The sequence below is a fragment of the Pseudophryne corroboree genome, chromosome 5 (assembly GCF_028390025.1).
Source record: "Pseudophryne corroboree isolate aPseCor3 chromosome 5, aPseCor3.hap2, whole genome shotgun sequence".
In the NCBI taxonomy this organism is placed as follows: domain Eukaryota; kingdom Metazoa; phylum Chordata; class Amphibia; order Anura; family Myobatrachidae; genus Pseudophryne; species Pseudophryne corroboree.
This window is the reverse complement of record NC_086448.1, coordinates 283,468,113-283,492,036: the sequence shown is the minus strand read 5'-3', so window position 1 is coordinate 283,492,036 and position 23,924 is coordinate 283,468,113. Positions and strand designations below refer to the sequence as shown.

Sequence of the window (23,924 nt, the reverse complement as noted above, 5' to 3'; positions counted from 1 at the left end):
CAGCACTGCCTCCCTGTCCGGGGGAGCTGTCGGCAAGGCAGATTTGAGGAAACAGCGAGGGGGAGACGTCTCGAATTCCAGCTTGTACCCCTGAGATACTACCTGTAGAATCCAGGGATCCACCCGTTAACGAGCCCACTGGTTGCTGAAGTTCTTGAGACGGGCCCCCACCGTACCTGGCTCCGCCTGTGGAGCCCCAGCGTCATGCGGTGGACTTAGAGGAAGCGGGGGATGACTTTTGTTCCTGGAAACTGGCTGTATGTTGCAGCTTTTTCCCTCTACCTCTGCCTCTGGGCAGAAAGGACGCGCCTCTAACCCGCTTGCCTTTCTGGGGCTGAAAGGACTGTACCTGATAATACGGTGCTTTCTTTGGCTGTGAGGGAACATGGGGTAAAAATGCTGACTTCCCAGCTGTCGCTGTGGAAACGAGGTCCGAGAGACCATCCCCAAACAATTCCTCACCCTTGTAAGGCAAAACTTCCATGTGCCTTTTAGAATCTGCATCTCCTGTCCACTGCCGAGTCCACAATCCTCTCCTGGCAGAAATGGACATTGCATTTATTTTAGATGCCAGCCGGCAAATATCCCTCTGTGCATCTCTCATGTATAAGACTGCGTCTTTAATATGCTCTACGGTTAGCAATATAGTGTCCCTGTCTAAGGTATCAATATTTTCTGACAGGGAATCTGACCACGCAGCTGCAGCACTGCACATCCATGCTGAAGCAATAGCTGGTCTCAGTATAATACCGGAGTGTGTATAAACAGACTTCAGGATAGCCTCCTGCTTCCTATCAGCAGGTTCCTTTAGGGTGGCCGTGTCCGGAGACGGTAGTGCCACCTTCTTTGATAGGCGTGTGAGCGCTTTATCCACCCTAGGGAATGTCTCCCAACGTGACCTATCCTCTGGCGGGAAAGGGTACGCCATTAGTAACTTTTTAGAAATTACCAGTTTCTTATCGGGGGAAGCCCACGCTTCTTCACATACTTCATTTAATTCATCAGAAGGGGGAAAAACCACTGGTAGTTTTTTCTCCCCAAACATAATACCCTTTTTTGTGGTACCTGGGGTAATATCAGAAATGTGCAACACATTTTTCATTGCCGTAATCATGTAACGGGTGGCTCTATTGGAATGTACACTAGTCTCATCATCGTCGACACTGGAGTCAGTATCCGTGTCGACATCTGTGTCTGCGATCTGAGGTAGCGGGCGTTTTAGAGCCCCTGATGGCTTTTGAGACGCCTGGGCAGGCACGAGCTGAGAAGCCGGCTGTCCCACATCTGCTATGTCGTCAAACCATTTATGTAAGGAGTTGACACTGTCACGTAATTCCTTCCACATGTCCATCCATTCAGGTGTCGACCCCGCAGGGGGTGACATCACATTTATCGGCCCTTGCTCCGCCTCCACATAAGCCTCCTCATCAAACATGTCGACACAGCCGTACCGACACACCGCACACACACAGGGAATGCTCTGACTGAGGACAGGACCCCACAAAGTCCTTTGGGGAGACAGAGAGAGAGTATGCCAGCACACACCAGAGCGCTATATAATGCAGGGATTCACACTACACACAGTGATTTTTCCCCTATAGCTGCTAATATTACACAGATTGCGCCTAAATTTAGTGCCCCCCCTCTCTTTTTTACCCTATGGAGTCTGGAAACTGCAGGGGAGAGCCTGGGGAGCGTCCTTCCAGCGGAGCTGTGAGGGAAAATGGCGCCAGTGTGCTGAGGGAGATAGCTCCGCCCCTTTTTCGGCTGACTTCTCCCGCTTTTTTATGGAAGTTATGGCAGGGGATTTTACACATATATAGTCTTAATAACTATATTATGTGGTAATTTGCCAAGTAAGGTACTCTTATTGCAGCCCAGGGCGTACCCCCCCAGCGCCCTGCACCCATCAGTGACCGGAGTGTGTGGTGTGCATGGGGAGCAATGGCGCACAGCTGCAGTGCTGTGCGCTACCTTAATGAAGACCGAAGTCTTCTGCCGCCGATTTCCAGGAACGTCTTCTTGCTTCTGGCTCTGCAAGGGGGACGGCGGCGCGGCTCCGGACGACCGAGGCTGGGCCTGTGTTCGATCCCTCTGGAGCTAATGGTGTCCAGTAGCCTAGAAGCCCAAGCTAGCTGCAAGCAGGTAGGTTCGCTTCTCTCCCCTCGGTCCCTCGTAGCAGTGAGTCTGTTGCCAGCAGATCTCACTGAAAATAAAAAACCTAATTTATACTTTCTTTTCTAGAAGCTAAGGAGAGCCCCTAGTGTGCATCCAGCTCGGCCGGGCACAAAATTCTAACTGAGGTCTGGAAGAGGGGCATAGAGGGAGGAGCCAGTGCACACCAGGTAGTCCTAAATCTTTCTTAGTTGTGCCCAGTCTCCTGCGGAGCCGCTATTCCCCATGGTCCTTACGGAGTTCCCAGCATCCACTAGGACGTCAGAGAAAATAGCTAGCGAGCGATCAGGTCTGAATTACCCCATATGTGACATCCTTAATGTACTGTAAATGCTTATATTGCTGCGGTTTAATTCTTTATCTAACGTTTAGATATGTTATCTGACGTGTGATATTTATTGCTTAATTATTATATAGTAAAAAAAATGTAAAAGGCGAAGCTTGTTATTTTGTTGCTAACTGTAGGTTTATGTGAATAATTTATTACACCTACTGTACGCAACTGGGAACCTTTTTCTTTGTGTACTTGTGTATCTGTCCTATCCCAACTGGCAGCCTGACTATTTATGTAATTTAATGACTTTACACTAGCGCCAGGTCATAGTATTCGGAGGTCACACTCTGACACCGGTTTGTCCTTTCGCTGATATTCACACAGATGGACCAGAATAAATATAAAAAATAATAAAAAAATGTGGGTACATTTCTTAAATCATTTTTGATCCTTTACCACAAGGTCTCACAGAATTCTTTTTAGCTGTAGCTCTTGCCTTGTTTACCTAATGTAAGACGTCGGCTGTTTTCTATCTGTAACTAACTACCTGGTAGCAGAAACTTAAACTTAATGTTTTGGTTGCAAGAGGGCTGGTTAACAAATTGTTCTAGGGCTATGACTGTGATATAAGATCCATACTACTGTTTCAGATGATGTCTCAGGTAAGGAAATAAGGGAGTAACATACAAGTATTCTGCTAACAGTCAATATGGTGACTTGTGTCATGTGGCAGATGTCCTCAGAAAGGTGAAAACTGCAGATATAAACAAGGACTTTACAATTACTCTTTAGGCTAATGTAAAGGATATGTGGAGAAAAATAAAAGTTCAAAAGTAAGGACAGTAGAACATTTTATATGCCAACTAGGGACCCGCCCCAGCTTGGCATGGGAGCAATTTTGAATTTACGAAGATTAACTTTTTTAACCGAGGTCTTTTAAGACCTCCCCTTTAGAATGTAAGCTCTCATGAGCAAAGCCCTCTTCCCTTATGTGCTTTACCTTCTCTTACTTAAACCATCTGCTAATCCATACTCCTTTCAAAGACATCAAATCCCTCGGTTTTCTGCCACCATAATACTTATTTCAGTGTCGTCTGCTGATGCAGGTTATGTTTATATACCCTGTACCCTGTATTAGCTAAAGCAAGCCAAGAAAGCGCTGGGACGGCCATTTTTTCTTTGACTTGCTTCACTAAAATTGTCCCTGCTCGGCTCCATTTTGTTATAGATTAATGTTTCATATACCTAAGCCTTCCTCGACAAATACTCTACAGAATTTTGCAAACCGCATCAATGTCCATGCAGTGCTTCTGGAGATTAGCCCAAACAGACACTTATTGTACAGAGGACTTAATTTATACTATGTAGAGATAGAGAAAAGCAGAGGGATAGACAATGAAAGCATTAGCTCCATGTAACTTACCTCCATGCCTGGGGACAAGTTTCAACATTCACAGAGACAATTACTCGAACATTCACAGGTAATGGGTCAATTAACCATTTCATATGTTTTTCAGATTGCTGCAGAAAATTGGATTGTCATCATATTACACATAACATTTTTCTAACTGTGGCTATAAAGCTTATTTTTACAGTGAAGATGGAAAATTATGTAATAGATATTTATGGTTAAAAGAGAAAAAAAACAAATAACCTCAAAATTAAAGATTAAAACCATAAAGGGTAAAATCAATAAACAGTAGTTCTAATATACTGTGTTTTTTATCCTTGTAACAATAAAGAAACAAGAATACAAAACTTTTTTCTTTATTTTAAGCCAATTATATTGGGAAAGGAGAAAGGGAAAAAGCAGGTGTTTCAGAGTTAATAGTAGTAGATATTTAAGTCTTCATGTTATGATTTTCTGGTTATGATTTACAGGATGAAATATATACTCAATATATACTCAAAGCTTAACCTGAATCCTGCTCTGAATCTATGGGCGGTATCCTATTACCTGCGATGCAGAATCGGGAGCGAAAAATGGTAGCGTTTCACGATTTTTCCTTATGCTTTACAGATATTGTTTTACGGGGTAGCCAATTAGATTTGCCATAAAAAAATAAAAATAAAAATTTTTGCGCGAAAACACACAGGTTCAGTGAAACCGCCTCCACATCCGAGGACCCGAAAAGCTGACGCTGATCTGGGATTTTGTTTCACCTGCCTGAGCCAGGTGAAACAACTCCTGATAAGCAGTGGCAACCCCTCCAGTCAGTTCCCCACGCCTGCCACAGCAAGAGCATCGGCTGGGGACTGCGCGGAGGGCGTTCAGGAGCCATCATTCAGTCCCATGACTCACAACATCATGTACCCCTCTTCCTCTGCCCCAGATGCACTGGCAAGGCAGGGGTCATGTGACGCGGGAGCCAGAGCCGGGTAACTGCATGTGATGGGGCAGCAGGAACCGGAGCTGCTGGGGAACCACTGGTGCTGAGGAAGGTGACAATCCCCAATAAGCCGCGCACGTGCCGGCTTATCGTGGCTAATAGGATAGCCCCAGGAGATATCATTACCTGCGGTAATGTATCACGAGTAATTGGATATCCCCCTATGTCTGATTCAGGAAGATCTTATGTATATCAGAGCATTAAGTAGTGCGATACAGTTATATTTAGATTGTGGTCTCATTTATTATTATAGAAAAAAAAGAAGAACTGCCAGACTAGATTGAATTTGGATGACTTAATATGTAGGTCATTGTATTGTTGCTTAGGTGGCTGGTGAGAGATAACATTTCCATGTGTTAGGACAGAGAGGGGTTCCTTTCTTTCCATTTCCTAGCAATCAGACATTGTGCTATTGCTGCTAGAATATGGGAAACCAATTTTTGGCTTGATTACTAATATCCTTGGGTATAGAGGATAACAGGAACATCCATGGTTCCTTTGGAGCTTTAGCAAAATAGTTTACTAAACTACGGAGTTATTAAAAGTATGCAATTTATTCCAGAATATTGGTATATTTGGACAACATCTCCAACTATGATATAGAGCTCACCTGTACTTACTTTCATAACCATTTTTCTGATGCTATGTGACACAGAAATTAATCTTTGCCATCCCCAGTAAGTAGCAAAACAGACTCTCCTGATCTAATCTATCCTAAAACACTCCGCTTCCCTACTTAGGAACAGGGAAGGCAACCCAGCACCAGATCCATTAAGAATGCTGGACCTTCCAGACCTAATGTAGAGATTCAGATGCCAACTAGTATGTCATCTGATGCTTAGTCTATCAAAATTTACAGTATATTTTATCTTGTTTGTATTTCCTATATATTATTTAGGTTATGTGTCTGATTTAGATTTTTACCATGGTAATCAAGTATATAGTGCTAACGTCCCATTGCTGTGGTTACACTAATCTCAAACATAAAGTCGCATACACACGGTGAGATTTTAACTACAGGTATGGACTATATAGCGATGGCAATGCGCGCTTCTGCGGAGTCAGCATCGCAAGTAAAAATAGACTGTGCAGGCAGGTCAAGTTTGACCATAAAGGGGTCAATTCAATGCTTGTCGGATCCTCTCCGACGGAGAGGATCCGACAGTGCAGTATTCAATTTGCGCGCATTTCCGACAGGTTTTGCCCGTTTTCAACAATGCTGATCCGACTTTTTTTGAAGTCGAATCAGCATTGTCGAAATAGGACGCAAATTAGACAAAATACGTGGAGCTAATCTGCCGATCCACGTGTTTTCAGACAAGTCGGAAAAATAGCAGCTCCATTGAATAGGTCGAATCCGATTCGACCTAAAAAAGTCGGAAACTGACATGTTTCCGACTAGATGGCATTTCCGACAGGCATTGAATAGACCCCATAGTGTACAATCTAGTACACTGTATGGTCAAAATTTACCATAGCAAAAATCGCCCAGAGCCAAAATTGCACGTGTGTATAGTCAATATCGGTGGCTTTTGGTGATCAAGGGAAATCGCATAGTGCAAATTTGCCACATAGGAAGAATCGCACCATGTGTATGCCCCTTCATACACATGCATCTCTTGGAGACAATTACATTTATTTAAGACTATGGTGTCTATTTACTAAGCCTTGAAAAGAGATAATGTAAATGGAGATAATGCCCAAAATGTTGTCTGGATCCACCCATATCGCCAATATCGTCTCATTAAAGTGATGTCCTTAAGAAAAACAGCAGATGACATGTCCTAAAAATGTAATGGAGAGACTTGCTGGAATTTTGATGGTGCAGCAGAGTAATGCTTAGCCTCACTTGCTGACTTTGCCTGAGGAGGGATCCACCAATGACTTATTCCGTTAAGACTGCACAATAATGTAATTGGAGGGGAGAAAGGTTTCACTTTAAAATTGCAGAAGCCCTTAACACTTGACAAATATACGTTATGGTAAGAACTTACCGTTGATAACGTGATTTCTCTTATGTCCACAGGTATCCACAGGATAACATTGGGATATGGTTGAGTGACAGCGGAAATGGCACCAACACGGTCACGAGCTTTCTGGCCTCCCAGGATGCATCGGGGCCTTCACCATATAGTCCTGCCCACTGACTCAGTCAAATCAGTTATTTCCACAGCGATTTAGGCAGGAGCATCAGGTAGAGACCTGTTTAGGCGATAAGAACACACATGCACACCCTTCCATACAAGAAGGAAGAGGTTTAGTGATTGTCAAGATCCTCAAATCAGATGCATCAGGGTGGGATCCCTGTAGATACCTGTGGACATAAGAGAAATCACGTGATCAACGGTAAGTTCTTACCATAACGTATATTTCTCTGGCTGGGTCCACAGGATTATCCACAGGATAACATTGGGATTCCCAAAGCCAATTTTAGTGGTGGGGATGCTCCTGATTACACAGGAGGACCTTTCGCCCGAAGTCTGTGTCATGAGAGGCAAAAGTATCCCAAGGCATAATGTCTGATGAATGTGTTTATGGAAGACCATGTGGCTGCCTTACATACAGTATCTGTTCTGCTGAAGCACCCTATTGTGCTGCCCATGAAGTACCTACCTTACGTGTAGAGTGAGCAGAGACATTAGCCGGAGTAGGGAGATCTGCACGAGAATAAGCTTCCGATATTACCATTCGGAGCCATCTCGCCAGCGTCTGTTTACTAGCAGGCCATCCTCTTCTATGAAATTCGTAGAGGATGAAAAGAGAATCCGTTTTCCTGATGGCAGTAGTACGATCTATGTAGATTCTTAAAGCTCGGACTACGTCCAGCGACGCTTCTCCAGCAGATAGTCCCGATACCTGAAAAGCTGGGACTACAATCTCTTCATTCAGGTGAAACTTTGATACCACCTTCGGAAGATAACCAGATCTCGTTCTGAGAACTGCTGTATCTGGAAAAAAACTTAGGAAAGGAGACTTACACGATAACGCTCCCAAATCTGACACTCTTCTGGCTGACGCCATTGCCAGTAGAAAAAGTACTTTGATCGTTAACCATTTAAGATCTGCTCTCTTAAGTGGTTCAAACGGAGGACCCTGGAGGAATTTAAGAACTAAATTCAAATCCCAAGGAGCTGCAGGAGGAACAAATGGAGGTTGAATATGTACAACTCCCTGAAAGAAAGTACGTACATCCTGTAAATCAGCAACCTTTCGCTGAAACCATACAGTTAACGCTGATACTTGAACTCTCCAGGAAGCCACCTTCAAACCTTTATCCAATCCTGCTTGAAGGAAATCCAAAATCCTGGATACTTTAAAAGATCTTGGCTTCAAACTTTTTCCAGTACACCAATGAATATAGGCTTGCCGTATTCTATGATACACACGAGCCGAAGAAGGCTTTCTTGCTTTAAGCATAGTTTGGATTACTTGTTTTGAGAATCCTCTAGCTTCTAGGATAGAAGTTTCAACAGCCACGCCGTCAAAGACAGGCGATCCAGATGACTGTGACAACAAGGACCCTGCATTAGCAGATCTGGACGTTGAGGGAGCAGTATCGGTGCTTCCACGGACATTCTTAGGAGATCTGTGTACCAATGCCTTCTTGGCCAAGCTGGAGCTATTAGAATTATGGCTCCCTTTGCTTGCTTTATTTTTCTCACTACTCTGGGTAACAGAGATATTGGAGGGAACTGATACGCCAGATGAAATTTCCATTCTACTGAATGGAAATAGTGCGTCTACAAGGACCGCTCCGGGATCCTTCGTTCTCAAGCCGTACCTTGGAACTTTGTTGTTTAGACGAGACGCCATGAGGTCTATCTCTGGTAGACCCCATCTGTTCACTATTGCCTGAAACACTTCTGGGTGTAATGCCCATTCGGTTTCCTGAATGGTGTGTCGACTGAGAAAATCTGCTTCCCAGTTCAGTACACCTGGGACAAACACTGCTGACAATGCTGGAAGATGGAGTTCTGTCCATCTTAGAATGGGAGTTACTTTCTCCATCAGTCTCTTGCTGTGAGTTCTTCCTTGATGATTGAGGTACGCTACTGCTGACGTATTGTCTGAGCGAATCTGGACCGGTCTTCCTTGCAGACTGTCCTTTGCCTGAACCAAAGCCATGTAAATGGCCCTTATTTCCAACAGATTTATTGGCAGGCGACTTTCCCTTGCGGTCCATCTTCCCTGGAACCACAGGCTTCCAAGTACCGCATCCCAACTTTGCAGGCTGGCATCTGTTGTCAGGACTTGCCATTCTTTTATCCAAAAGGGTCTCCCCTTGTTTAAATGGACTGTCTGTAGCCACTACGCTAGAGACCTTTTTACGTTTACTGGAAACTTTATCATCTGCTTTTTTATCGTCTGATGATTTCCGTTCCATTTGGTCAGAATAAGGTGCTGCAATGGTCTGGAGTGGAATTGCACATATTCCACCATGTCGAAGGTTGATACCATCAGACCCAACAGTCGCATTGCTGCATGGACTGACATTGTCTGGGCGTGCAACGCTTCCTGAGTCATGACCTGCACCGTGACTATCTTTTTCTCTGGTAAGAGAACTTTCTGTAGGTCTGAATCCAATATGGCCCCCAAATGAACCATCCACTGTGACGGATTCAGAGACGACTTTTCACAATTTATGAGCCACCCGTGTCTCTGTAAACAAACTATTGTCTGTTGAAGATGGCTCAAAAGTAAATCTTGCGAATGTGCTAAGATTAACAGGTCATCGAGGTATGGGAATATTCTTATCCCCTGTTTGCGCAGACAAGCTGCCATAACCACCATAATTTTGATAAACACCCTGGGTGCCGTTGCTAGCCCGAAGGGCAAAGCTTGGAACTGAAAATGTTCCTGGAGAATGGCAAACCTGAGGTAACACTGATGAGACAGTGCTATAGGCACATGTAGGTAAGCATCCCGTACATTCAGAGATACCATGTAATCTCCCGGTTCCATAGCCAACATTATGGAGCGTAATGTCTCCATGTGGAACCTTGGGATCCAAATGTATTTGTTCAACATTTTCAGATTGAGAATTGGTCGATATGACCCATTTGGCTTCTGGATCAGAAATAGATTGCAGTAAAACCCCTGTCCCCTTTGTGATGGAGGTACTGGGACAATCACACCCGACTGCAGTAATTTTTGGACTGCTTCTTGCAGGGCTTTGGCCTTTGACTCTATATGAGACGGGCTGGTGTAAAAATATCTTTGAGGAGGCTGCCTCCTGAATGGGAACCCATACCCCTGAGATACCACCTTCTGCACACAAGCATCTGTTGTTGACTGTTGCCATATGTGTGCAAAATGAAGGAGTCGGCCCCCAACCCTGGAATCCTCCAGGCGGAGGCCCGTCTCTTCAGGCTGATGGTTTCTGTTCAGGCTTGGAAGCTGGCTTTTTGCTAGCCCACTGCTTCTAACCCCTAATTTTAAACTGGGGTTGCTTAGACTCCTCTTTAGCTTTGCCAATGAAATTAGCGAAACTTTGAACCCTTGGACTTAGGGTTATAAGTAGCCGGAAATCTGACCTTCTTTGACTCAGCCTCTGATTCTAGGATATCAGATAATGGTTTCCCAAACAATACATTACCAATGAAAGGCAATGCTTCCAATTCTTTCTTGGACTCCGCATCTGCCTTCAGGTACATAGCCAAACTGCTCTGTGAGCGGCTACTGTTAAGGCTGAAGCTTTAGAAGCAACTGTACCCATATCAATTGCTGCTTCTTCCAAGTATTGGGCAGATTGTCTTAAACAGCTTAAATGATACTCTTGCTCTGTAGTAGGAGAGGAGATGTCATTCTCTAGTTCCTCTATCCACTCGCCCATTGCCTTTGCTACCCAGGCCGAAGCCATAGCAGGTCTTACCACTGCTCCTACTAGAGAAAATACATTTTTCAAGAGGCTATCTACCCTTCTGTCTGTGACATCATTTAGTGAGGTAGATGAAAGTGGTAAAGCAGATTTATGCACAAGTCGCAGAACATGTGCATCTACTTTTGGAGGAACTTCTCTTTTTGAACACTCCGCAGCTGGAAATGGATAATAAGAATCCCATCTTTTCGGAATCTTATATTTCTTACTGGGCGTCGCCCAAGACTCATCCATCATTTCCGTCAGCTCATCTGACGCTAGGAATTCAGTTTTAACTGATTTTGTTCGTTTAAACACAGGTGCTTTAGATTTTAACACTGTCTTGGCTGGCTCTTCCAAAGAGAGAACAGCCTTCACAGCATTAATAAGTTCAGCTACATCTTCTGAACTAAAACTCTGCGACTGATCATCATACGGAGTATTTGAATATACTGTATCATCATCTGTTGTATCATCTTGTGTAGTCTGCCACATAGAAGCATCTGTCTTAGTCTTACCTGTCCCATGGTTGCTTGTAGAGGCTACTGGAACCAAGCCGTAAGAAGGGAGCTGCATGTATGGGTTAATAGTGTAAACTAACCCTTGAGGTGGTGCTACCGGAGTTAACTTGTCCGCTATTGAAGATAAAGTCTTTGCGAACATATTTCATGGTGGCTCTGTTGGTGGTTGAACCAACTCCTGTTTTTTACTTTGCTGAAAAGCAAAACAGTTCGCACACAAGCCCTCATAAGTGAGTAATTGGTCCATACCAATTAACCCTATCTTACAAAATAAGCATGTTAGGGATATAGGAGTGCTTGATAAATTCTCCTCGTCACTTTTGCAGCTCACAGACATGGTAATAATTAGTGATGAGCGGATTCGGTTTTACTCGGTTCTCAAAACGGCATCTTATTGGCTTACGGATGTCATGTGTTTTGGATAGCCAATAAGATGCCGTTTTGAGAACCGAGTAAAACCGAATCCGCTCATCACTAGTAATAATCTGTTAATGACTACACAATTTGTGACTGAAAATCACCTATATATGAGTATATAGAAGTGAGATCAATCTGACCACAGTGCACCTGAATTGAGGGTCAGAACAGGACTGACGTTACACAGAAAAGTCAGCACTTATACTAGCAGTCAGTCACATGTTAAAGCATTAGACATTGTCATTTGAGAATACAACCCCCATTACAACTTATAAATAAGTAGGAAAATTGTACTTCTGTTTTTAACTGGTTCTTTTTCAACATGACATGCAGAAAACACACTAATATACAGATCTCATATGCAATAGGTACTAAAAATTAACAATTCATACTAACAAGTAGAGAGAATTTTTAGTACTGTATACCCTTCCTCTGGAGAGCGGGATACAGGGAGACTCACCACACTTCCATATCCAAGCAAATGCGCTCGTAAGACGCTGAGTGGATTCAGACGCTACTGATGTACACTACCACTGCTGTAACTGATAACGGACACAGTCGCTCACTGACGGACACGGACGCTCAGCGACTTCCACGTGTATGCAGACGCTAAGGCCTGCAACTCAGTCTAGGCGGGATCTCTAGTGTACACAACCGCAGCGTCTAAGCTGCGACCGAGCACCCTCGTGGTAGCGTCTGAGACGGAAGTGAGGTCATTCAGTTCATGGACAGGAGACGCGCGGAAACTGGTCATGAACTCGGAGGAGGGGCAGCCAGGAGAGCGCCTGAATCCCCCTGTTGACTTAAACTCTAAGGATCGCGGCCTCTACCTAGTCCAGGCGTCTATGATCCCTGGAGCGTAGTGCTGTCGCACTCGAGATGTTCGGCGCATCAACACACTGTTTGTAGTCTCCACCAATACAGTGTAGCTGTGTCTGGACGCCCCTAGTAAGAGGAAATCCATAGACTTACCTTCCCCCCATGCTCCGGCCACAGCCTGGTTACGTCTGCTGCACCTGCTAGAACATCCGACACAGACGCCCGTCGAGACAGCACTATTACCGCGAAGGTAAGCGTTGTTGCGACCCGGTGGGGAGTTGTTGGAGCGACTCTTTCTAGTATGCGTTTAAGAAGCTGTTAAGAAAAGTCGCTCAAAAAAATATAGTAAGTCTATAAAAATAAAATAATAAAAGCTTGAGGCTGCTTTATTCACAGCAGCCCCCTGACCATTCGGCTTCCTGCCGCACCAAACAAAAAACTGATTTGACTGAGTCAGTGGGCGGGACTATATGGTGAAGGCCCCGATGCATCCTGGGAGGCCAGAAAGCTTGTGACCGTGTTGGTACCATTTCCGCTGTCGCTCAACCATATCCCAATGTTATCCTGTGGATAATCCTGTGGACCCAGCCAGAGAAATTTGAAATGCACTATAGGATGTAGCCCATATACATTTCTTGTGCCCATTCCATAACAAATCTACAAGGGCTAGGAAGTGGGAATAATGATCCATAAAGTGAATAAATTATCGGAAGACTCAGGAATTTTCAGAAGATGCAGACAGGATTTATGGGGTAGCAGGAGTACAGAAGAAGACTGATTTCCATGCAGGCTGTTTGGTTTTGCATTCTGCAGACATAACTATGGTCAACTAATGGTGACATATTCTCCTCTCCTCTTCTATTGGGTTCTAGAGAATCACACACATTTAAAACTAGGCTATTTGGAAAAGTAGGAATAGATAATAAAAGTAGAGTTTTTGCAAGGAGGGCAGGAGAAAGTGCCAGACAACTCATGCTAGTGCTACTATGTCCTTTAATGTTGCTGGACATGAGTCTGTCTGCAGAAGGAAAGCTTTGTCAAGCTGAGGAGACAGGCTGCTGGCTGTTAAATATGTCATGATAGGCTGCTGAAAATAGAGAGCATGATTCAGAAGTGGATGCAATGCCGATGATTGGGCAGTTGAGCAATTAGTTGCTACTACACATGCGCAAAAACTCCAGAAAACCCCTTCGGCACCTGCAGAGGTTATTAAAGTGACCCCCTCCAAACTATAGGGCATTGGTATTCATTGGTATACATTTGCATTATTTGTACCACCAACATTGGCAAAGCAAAACATAGGGCCTGATTCAGTTGGACTAAAAGTTATCTTTCAGTTGTAGTCAGGTTGACAGGCAATGTGTGTACCAATAGCTGAATTCTTCTACATGTTAGCATAATGTAGAAGAAGTGTTGAAAACACACAATTCATTTTTACCTCTATCTGGTCAATGGAGTCAATAATGATGATGATGTTGCCTTGGTAGCGAATGGAAAGTTTTTCAAGCCAGTGAGGGAATTCTTCTAAGAACTTCCCAGGATCCATTGAGAATGATGACACTGACCAGGAATGTTGCATTAGCTGTTACCAAATACAAAATTCATGGACATACTGTAATTGGAATAGTTCTATAGTCACTTGTGTTCACATAAATAAAACCATATGCATGCGATTTAGTAATGTCTCTCACAGTTATATTTACAGATTCCACATAAAGACCACTTATAATGGCCTCAAAAGAAGAACAGAGGTGGAGCAACATCAGACAAATAATTGTGCTCTAAAGAGGAAGATTGATCAAATACAAAATATGTCTCTAGTTCTCAAATATACTGTATTGTTACATATTTAGGGATGACAAATGGGGATCTATAGATGAATAAATGCTACACTGCCATGATTAACACACTGTTAATAATATCCCTGCAAGTTACTTCCCCTCAAGTTTGGAATTTTTATGTTTGTGAAAGACTCCTCTGGGGGAATCTGACACTGCACATGCGCACAATGTCAGTTATTGGAATCAGGTCTAGTACTAGACGGGGGGCTACGGGGGTGAATCGAGAGATCTCTCTCCTACTACTATGCAGTATATTCAATAAGTGTCGGATCCTTTCAGACAAGCATTGTCGGATCCTTATTATTCAGTAAACTGCTAAATCCGACTGTCGGATTTGTGCCAAATCCGACTGTTGGATTTGGCTGCTGCTCACCCCGATTCCAGTGCTGGCCGGGCGTCCTCATATTCCCTGCTGCTGCTGCTCACCCCGGCACCGTGCGCAGCCCAGTCTGGCTCTTCTTCTCCAAGCTCGGAGTAGCTGCCCCTCATCCTGGGATAGGGGGCACCGGTCATACTTGCTAGAAGCGACAACAGCATGATGAGAGACATATTGCTGTGACCGGTGCCCCTATCCCAGGCGACTCGGGCGAGGGCGAAGCAGCAGCTCGTGTTCCCGGGGATGAGTTACGCATGTGACAGCAGCAGTTAGCGGGAGGACCCCCCCAGGTGACATCCCTCCCCCCGTCGCAGGCACCAGTTACGGGAGTCACCTGCAGTGCGGCGCCCGCGCTCCCTGTGTGCAGCGTGGGGGTAGGCGCTGGCCTGGCAGCACGTCTGTATACGAGGCAGCAGCCTGTGACAGGTACAAGTGGGAGCGGTGTCACCAAGCCGGGTCCCGGGATGAAGAGAGAGATCAATCGCACGGCAGGGTGGATGGATGAGGCGGCGGCAATGTCAATCCGACCTTTTTTAAAAGTCGGATTGACATTGTCGGATACTGGGCTAAAACCTGTCGGGTTGGGCCACGCTTCCGACAATACATGTTGAGAATTCCCGACTTCTCGGAAAAAACGACCCGCTAATGAATAGGTCGGAACCCCTTCCGACCTTAATCTATTGGAAGCTGCAGTCTTTTCGACAAGACAGCAGCTTCCAACAGCTATTGAATACACCCCTATGTCTCCATAGGCTTAAGGCAGTTTAAATGGTGTAAACTAACTTGGCTAAAAGCTTTGCTTTTCAGGGTTTAGGGGGGAGATGTACTAAGCAGTGAAAAGAGTGGAGAAGTGAGCCAGTGAAGAAGGTGCTCATGGCAACCATTCAGCTGCTCTGTATAATTTTATAGCACGCAAATTATAAATGTTACTTCAATGCTGATTGGTTGCCTTGGGCAACTTCCACACTCTTATCACTGCTTAGTACATAGAGTTCAGATCATAGTCCCCATTAAAAATAATGGGGACCGGTGGCAGCTCCAGCAGTCCAAAATTCAAATAGGGGAGCCGCATCAACTGTCACCCCAAACACTGCCAAACATCGCCAGCCGGGACTCACTGGCAGTAGGTGTGGCTCCCCTATTTGAATTTTGGACTGTGCTGCAGCCCCAACTCTGGAACCGCAACTGATGGGGACAACGATCTTCAGTACTAATTAGTCTTCTGCAGTTTCTACATCATTTTATGCCAAAAAAGGTTAATGAATAGGCTCCTTAATGTTTCACGTTAATATATGTCTGCCCATGTTATTGAGCATATAGCTGGGATGCTAGTAAAAGTCTATCTATTATGAAAACATAAACATTATTTTTATTTTTTTAACCATCTTTCAAGGACACTGTTTGAGGAACATGTGCAGCTCAGTTAAGGTACACTACAATTTCTGTCATTTGAAAGCATTCCTTATATAGCTACTGTATGCTCAATATGGGCTTATGCAATAGCCTTGGGGAGTCTGCTCATACTGTATATTACATAAGAGCAATTATTTAAAAGGCAAAAATATCCTGGTTGGTGTAAGTCTCATAGTGTATATTTGTTTCAAGAATCCTACAGGAGAAGCTGCTACAGTAATTTATATTGTATAATAATGCAGACTGGCATATCCTGAGATAGACATGTGCATTCTGAGTGAGGCACATGCAACCCCTCCCTTACACTGCCAATGAATCTCACAGCAGCGAAAGAGAGGGGAAACACCAGCAGAGGTGGACCCTGCATCAGCAATGGAGGTAAATATTACAGGGGTGCGGGAAGAGGGTTAGCGGAGGCCAGGAAGGATTGTTTTCGGTTTGCTCTGTATACTTATAAAGCCCAAATAATGTCAGCACTTATTGAAAATGTACAAAAATAACAGAATGTCCACTATACATTTGATTAATGTTTAACATTCTCTGAAACCTTGTAAACTTTTTGCCGTATACAACACCCACAGAACTGAGGAATGTTACCTTGAGAGTCAGTCTTTTAATGATCAATGCCGGCTCTGAGCTGGTTGACAATGGTTTCCCAACAAAGTGATACAGCATAAGAGTGCTTGGGGAATGTTTTTGCTGAAGCTGAATCCTGTACATATAAAATGCTGCCATTAGGATCTGAAGCTGCTGACATGAACATTATTTCTGTAGATAATGCAGAATAATAATATACTGCCACTGCTACATGACAAGAATAAAATCAAATTACATTTCACCAATTTCTAATAACAATACAACAAGAAATAAATTACAATGCAAAGAGGATTTTGTTAATCGGAGAGCTAACATTTATGTTACCATAGAATAAATTTCCTTTGTACAACAAAATCATGTCTCAAGTAAGTAAATTCAAACAAACTATTAAACATTAAGCTACAGACGCTGATAATAGATCAGTGTCTGCAGCCATCAAAATAAAGTGTGATGTTTATAAATAATAAAGACATGAAAAATATCTGGAAGACAGCGCAATCCTCCAATATAACAACCAAAATAAAAATGTAAAACAGTAACAAAAGGCTACATATATTTAAAAATGTAAGACACTTTGGGCCTAATTCAGCACTGGACGCTGAAGTGCGGAAATCGCTATTTGGCAATTTCCGCACTTCTGTGCATATCCGGACGCTCTGAACGGCTGAAATGGCATCGGAGGTATTATGATACTGCCCTTTATTGCAAAACAAACAATAACATCCAAAAACCACAATATTCAAGATATAGTATACTGTAGCGCACGCAGGGGGGGGGGTTCTAAATACCTAGAAACCTCCCCTGCTGCCGATTCATTTCCAAAATGTACCATTTTATTTTCTTTTTTTGGGGAGGACTGCGTGCCGCTGCAGCTGCCTCCTCATATACAGACGGCTGAGCTTGCAACTTGTTGACACTAGGGGGAGCTGCAGTGCATAGCTCCTCCAAGGCAGTGACCACGGGCTTTCAGAGATGCCCGGCAGATGCACTCCTTCTCCATTGTGATAGCAGCCGGTAATGCGCCCTGCATCAAACGGTACTGTGTGTATGCGTGGAGGGAAAGGGAGCTGTTGCTGCACCGTGTGTATGCGAGGGGAGGAGAGCTGTACTATGTATGCGAGGGTGGGGAGGGAAGCTCTACTCTACTGTGTGTATGCGCGTGGAGGGTAGGAGACCGGAGAGCTGTACTGGGTGCATGCGCAGGGGGAAGCTGTACTAGGTGCATGCGCAGGGGGAAGCTGTACTGGGTGCATGCGCAGGGGGAAGCTGTACTAGGTGCATGCGCAGGGGGAAGCTGTACTGGGTGCATGCGCAGGGGGAAGCTGTACTATGTGTATGCATGGGTGGGGAGGGAAGCTGTACTGTGTGTATGGTGGGGGTTTAGTGGAAGGAGGGTAGTGATATGATAGGGAAGATATAATGTATATAAGTTAGAATATGTTTCTGGATACCTTGGTTGTTTGGGATTTAAAGAGGCTACTAAGTGGGGTTCTTAGGCAGGATTAACATGCTGGGACTATAAATTGTGTAAAAGGGGTTCACACAGAGAGATCCGTGCTTAATTTCTAAGCAATCTGACTAGATTGCTTAGAAATTAAGCACGGATCTCTCCATGTGTATGCCCCATAGCGATAGGCCGCGCATCGCTATCGCCGGTGTTAGTTTGGCCTAGATTGGCCCACAATCTAGTAGATCGCTCACACACACGCTGTGTGCTGAGCGGGGTGGGAGATGTGTGCTGAGCGTTCTGTGATAGATCGCTCAGTACACATCTCCCCTTGTGTACTGGCCTTAAAGGGCCGTATTCACGGCACGATTTGGGGAGAGATGTATGCTGAGCGGTACGCTCAGCACACATCTCTCCCCACGCACAGCACGATGTGTGCTGAGCGTGCGGGGGGGAAAGGCGCTCATTTCACCCAGCGGGTGAAGTGAGCGACCTGCTAGATTGGCCAATCTAGCACCAGCGATAGCGATTGTACACTTACACCAGGGGCAAACGCAGGATCTGTGAAGGGGGGTTTCTGTCCTCCCTGAGCTTGCCTATGTGGATTGGAGACTAGCATAGATGGGGTAAGCTGGGAGTGATCACTGCTTAAAATCTAAGCAATCTAGTCAGATTGCTTAGATTTTAAGCAGCGATCGCTCCGTGAATACCCCCCTTAAGTCTGTCTATGCACAAATGTATTTACATTTACAGAGTGCATAATACACTATGTAGATATATATGTATGTCACCTCAGTCTCCGCTGCACCCAGTTTACCCCATCTATGCTAGTCTCCAATCCACATAGGCAAGCTCAGGGAGGACAGAAACCCCCCTTCACAGATCCTGCGTTTGCCCCTGGTGTAAGTGTACAATTAGTAGTGGTTGCATAATTGGGTATTGCAATACTACACAGACAGTCCCTTAGTTTAACCACAGATGGTACACAAGCAGAGGCGTATCTAGCACGGGGCGAGCAGGGCACGTGCCCTGGGCGCCATGGCAGCCCCAACAGAGGGGGGCGCCACCGGCACCTGCACGGCCCACTCACCCCATGCTTCAGGGATTCCGCCGGTGCTACCCGCGGCGCTTTCCTTGTCTCCCCGGCTGCTGTGCCTGTCACAATAGACAGGCAGCGGCAGCCAGGAGCCTCCCCCTACTCCCCCCTGCAAAGTGACTGTGTGTGTACGCGATCGCGACCGCGGAGGTGCGCGCGTGCGCGACCTCGGGGGGGGGGGGGGGGGGGCGTGTGTGCGGCCCCTGCCCTCAGCCCTGACAGGCAGCAGTGAGTGGCGTGCAGGTGAGCGGGAAGGGGGTGCGGGACATTTTTTTTGTGTGTGTGTTAAGTGTGTGTGTGTCGGACAGTGTGCGTGTGTGTTGTGTGTGGGACATTGTGTGTGTGTGTGGGACAGTGTGAGTGTTAATTGTGTGTGTGGGACAGTTTGAGTGTGTGTAAATTGTGTGTGTGTGACTGCGTGTGTGTGTGTGGGACAGTGTGCGTGTGTTAATTGTGTGTGTGGGACAGTGCGTGTTTGTTAATTGTGTGTGTGTGTTAATTGTGTGTGTGTGTGGGACAGTGTGAGTGTGTTAATTGTGTGTGTGTGGGAAAGTGCGTGTTTGTTAATTGTGTGTGGGACAGTGTGCGTGTGTGTTATTTGTGTGTGTGGGACAGTGTGCGTGCGTGCGTGTTAATTGTGTGTGGGACAGTGTGCGTGTGTTAATTGTGTGTGTGTGTGTTAATTGTCCCGGCGGTTATTGGCGTCTGTAGTGTGCGCCCCATCCTCCTCCGCTGTCGCTGACAGGAGCGGCGGTGTGCGGCTCTCCCCCTCCTCCGCCGGCTCCGTCCTCCCGACGTGGCCCTGCAGTGTGTGCCGGTCTCCCCAGCAGCAGCAGCAGGTTAGTCTCTCCCCCACCCCACCCCTCTCTCTCTCTCTCTCTCTCTCTCTCTCTCTCCTCCTGTGGATTGCAGTTTGTAAGTATCATTTTAATTTTTACAGGTACCCCTATTGAATTCTACTGGACAAGTGGACGTGATCGGCGTGGGATGTAGGTAAGTAATCTCTCTCTCATTTTCACAGGTACCCCTATTGGATTCTACTGGACAAGTGGACGTGACCGGCGTGGGATGTAGGTAAGTAATCTGTCTCTCATTTTTACAGGTACCCCTATTAAATTCTACTGGACAAGTGGACGTGACCAGCGTGAGATGTAGGTAAGTAATCTGTCTCTCATTTTTACAGGTACCCCTACTGGATTCTACTGGACAAGTGGACGTGACCGGCGTGGGATGTAGGTAAGTAATCTGTCTCTCATTTTTACAGATTCCCCTACTGGATTCTACTGGACAAGTGGACGTGACCAGCGTGGGATGTAGGTAAGTAATCTGTCTCTCATTTTTACAGGTAACGCTATTGGATTCTACTGGACAAGTGGACGTGACCGGCGTGGGATGTAGGTAAGTAATCTGTCTCTCATTTTTACAGGTACCCCTATTGGATTCTACTGGACAAGTGGACGTGATCTGCGTGGGATGTAGGTAAGTAATCTCTCTCTCATTTTCACAGGTACCCCTATTGGATTCTACTGGACAAGTGGACGTGACCGGCGTGGGATGTAGGTAAGTAATCTGTCTCTCATTTTTACAGGTACCCCTATTGGATTCTACTGGACAAGTGGACGTGATCTGCGTGGGATGTAGGTAAGTAATCTCTCTCTCATTTTTACAGATTCCCCTACTGGATTCTACTGGACAAGTGGACATGACCACCGTGGGATATAGGTAAGTAATCTGTCTCTCATTTTTGCAGGTACCCCTATTGGATTCTACTGGACAAGTGGACGTGATCGGCGTGGGATGTAGGTAAGTAATCTCTCTCTCATTTTCACAGGTACCCCTATTGGATTCTACTGGACAAGTGGACGTGACCGGCGTGGGATGTAGGTAAGTAATCTGTCTCTCATTTTTACAGGTACCCCTATTAAATTCTACTGGACAAGTGGACGTGACCAGCGTGGGATGTAGGTAAGTAATCTGTCTCTCATTTTTACAGGTACCCCTACTGGATTCTACTGGACAAGTGAACGTGACCGGCGTGGGATGTAGGTAAGTAATCTGTCTCTCATTTTTACAGGTAACGCTATTGGATTCTACTGGACAAGTGGACGTGACCGGCGTGGGATGTAGGTAAGTAATCTGTCTCTCATTTTTACAGATTCCCCTACTGGATTCTACTGGACAAGTGGACATGACCAGCGTGGGATATAGGTAAGTAATCTGTCTCTCATTTTTACAGGTACCCCTATTGGATTCTACTGGACAAGTGGACGTGATCGGCGTGGGATGTAGGTAAGTAATCTCTCTCTCATTTTCACAGGTACCCCTATTGGATTCTACTGGACAAGTGGACGTGACCGGCGTGGGATGTAGGTAAGTAATCTGTCTCTCATTTTTACAGGTACCCCTATTAAATTCTACTGGACAAGTGGACGTGACCAGCGTGGGATGTAGGTAAGTAATCTGTCTCTCATTTTTACAGGTACCCCTACTGGATTCTACTGGACAAGTGGACGTGACCGGCGTGGGATGTAGGTAAGTAATCTGTCTCTCATTTTTACAGGTAACGCTATTGGATTCTACTGGACAAGTGGACGTGACCGGCGTGGGATGTAGGTAAGTAATCTGTCTCTCATTTTTACAGGTACCCCTATTGGATTCTACTGGACAAGTGGACGTGATCTGCGTGGGATGTAGGTAAGTAATCTCTCTCTCATTTTCACAGGTACCCCTATTGGATTCTACTGGACAAGTGGACGTGACCGGCGTGGGATGTAGGTAAGTAATCTGTCTCTCATTTTTACAGATTCCCCTACTGGATTCTACTGGACAAGTGGACATGACCAGCGTGGGATATAGGTAAGTAATCTGTCTCTCATTTTTACAGGTACCCCTATTGGATTCTACTGGACAAGTGGACGTGATCGGCGTGGGATGTAGGTAAGTAATCTCTCTCTCATTTTCACAGGTACCCCTATTGGATTCTACTGGACAAGTGGACGTGACCGGCGTGGGATGTAGGTAAGTAATCTGTCTCTCATTTTTACAGGTACCCCTATTAAATTCTACTGGACAAGTGGACGTGACCAGCGTGGGATGTAGGTAAGTAATCTGTCTCTCATTTTTACAGGTACCCCTACTGGATTCTACTGGACAAGTGAACGTGACCGGCGTGGGATGCAGGTAAGTAATCTGTCTCTCATTTTTACAGATTCCCCTACTGGATTCTACTGGACAAGTGGACATGACCAGCGTGGGATATAGGTAAGTAATCTGTCTCTCATTTTTACAGGTACCCCTATTGGATTCTACTGGACAAGTGGACGTGATCGGCGTGGGATGTAGGTAAGTAATCTCTCTCTCATTTTTACAGATTCCCCTACTGGATTCTACTGGACAAGTGGACATGACCAGCGTGGGATATAGGTAAGTAATCTGTCTCTCATTTTTACAGGTACCCCTATTGGATTCTACTGGACAAGTGGACGTGATCGGCGTGGGATGTAGGTAAGTAATCTCTCTCTCATTTTCACAGGTACCCCTATTGGATTCTACTGGACAAGTGGACGTGACCGGCGTGGGATGTAGGTAAGTAATCTGTCTCTCATTTTTACAGGTACCCCTATTAAATTCTACTGGACAAGTGGACGTGACCAGCGTGGGATGTAGGTAAGTAATCTGTCTCTCATTTTTACAGGTACCCCTACTGGATTCTACTGGACAAGTGAACGTGACCGGCGTGGGATGTAGGTAAGTAATCTGTCTCTCATTTTTACAGGTAACGCTATTGGATTCTACTGGACAAGTGGACGTGACCGGCGTGGGATGTAGGTAAGTAATCTGTCTCTCATTTTTACAGATTCCCCTACTGGATTCTACTGGACAAGTGGACATGACCAGCGTGGGATATAGGTAAGTAATCTGTCTCTCATTTTTACAGGTACCCCTATTGGATTCTACTGGACAAGTGGACGTGATCGGCGTGGGATGTAGGTAAGTAATCTCTCTCTCATTTTCACAGGTACCCCTATTGGATTCTACTGGACAAGTGGACGTGACCGGCGTGGGATGTAGGTAAGTAATCTGTCTCTCATTTTTACAGGTACCCCTATTAAATTCTACTGGACAAGTGGACGTGACCAGCGTGGGATGTAGGTAAGTAATCTGTCTCTCATTTTTACAGGTACCCCTACTGGATTCTACTGGACAAGTGGACGTGACCGGCGTGGGATGTAGGTAAGTAATCTGTCTCTCATTTTTACAGGTAACGCTATTGGATTCTACTGGACAAGTGGACGTGACCGGCGTGGGATGTAGGTAAGTAATCTGTCTCTCATTTTTACAGGTACCCCTATTGGATTCTACTGGACAAGTGGACGTGACCGGCGTGGGATATAGGTAAGTATGTGTGAGTGTGTCAGTGTGCTTTAATAAATTTTTACTGTCACGGTGTGTGAGTTGTGTTTTTATTTGGGTATTTTTTCTGTTGTAGAACTACAGGTACCGGCGGGCCCGTTATTTCCCTGCATGTTGGTACTTGAGGTTCTCCAAGTACCAGCAAGCGGGGAGGCTTTCTGAGCCTTGTAGTTTCACAACAAAAAACAATATTCTTTTTTTACTTACATGACTATCAGCCTCCCATCCACAGCCCACGGATGGGGGGGACAGCCTCGGGCTTCACCCCTGGCCCTTGGGTGCCTGGAG

At 45.3% G+C, this 23,924-nt stretch overlaps 1 protein-coding gene across 2 annotated transcripts in view; it reads right to left on the bottom strand.

Annotated features, from left to right (window-relative positions):
• The window catches only part of NPHP3 (nephrocystin 3), a 303,001-nt gene that overhangs the window by 126,227 nt on the left and 152,850 nt on the right, over positions 1 to 23,924 (bottom strand). For both annotated transcript variants that reach the window (XM_063922378.1, XM_063922379.1), the window contains 3 exons: positions 16,681 to 16,795; positions 13,892 to 14,035; positions 3,873 to 3,970 (listed from right to left, as the gene is read on the bottom strand). In XM_063922378.1, coding sequence (XP_063778448.1) covers positions 3,873 to 3,970; positions 13,892 to 14,035; positions 16,681 to 16,795 — 357 coding nt within the window. The remainder of the gene's footprint in view (positions 1 to 3,872; positions 3,971 to 13,891; positions 14,036 to 16,680; positions 16,796 to 23,924) is intronic.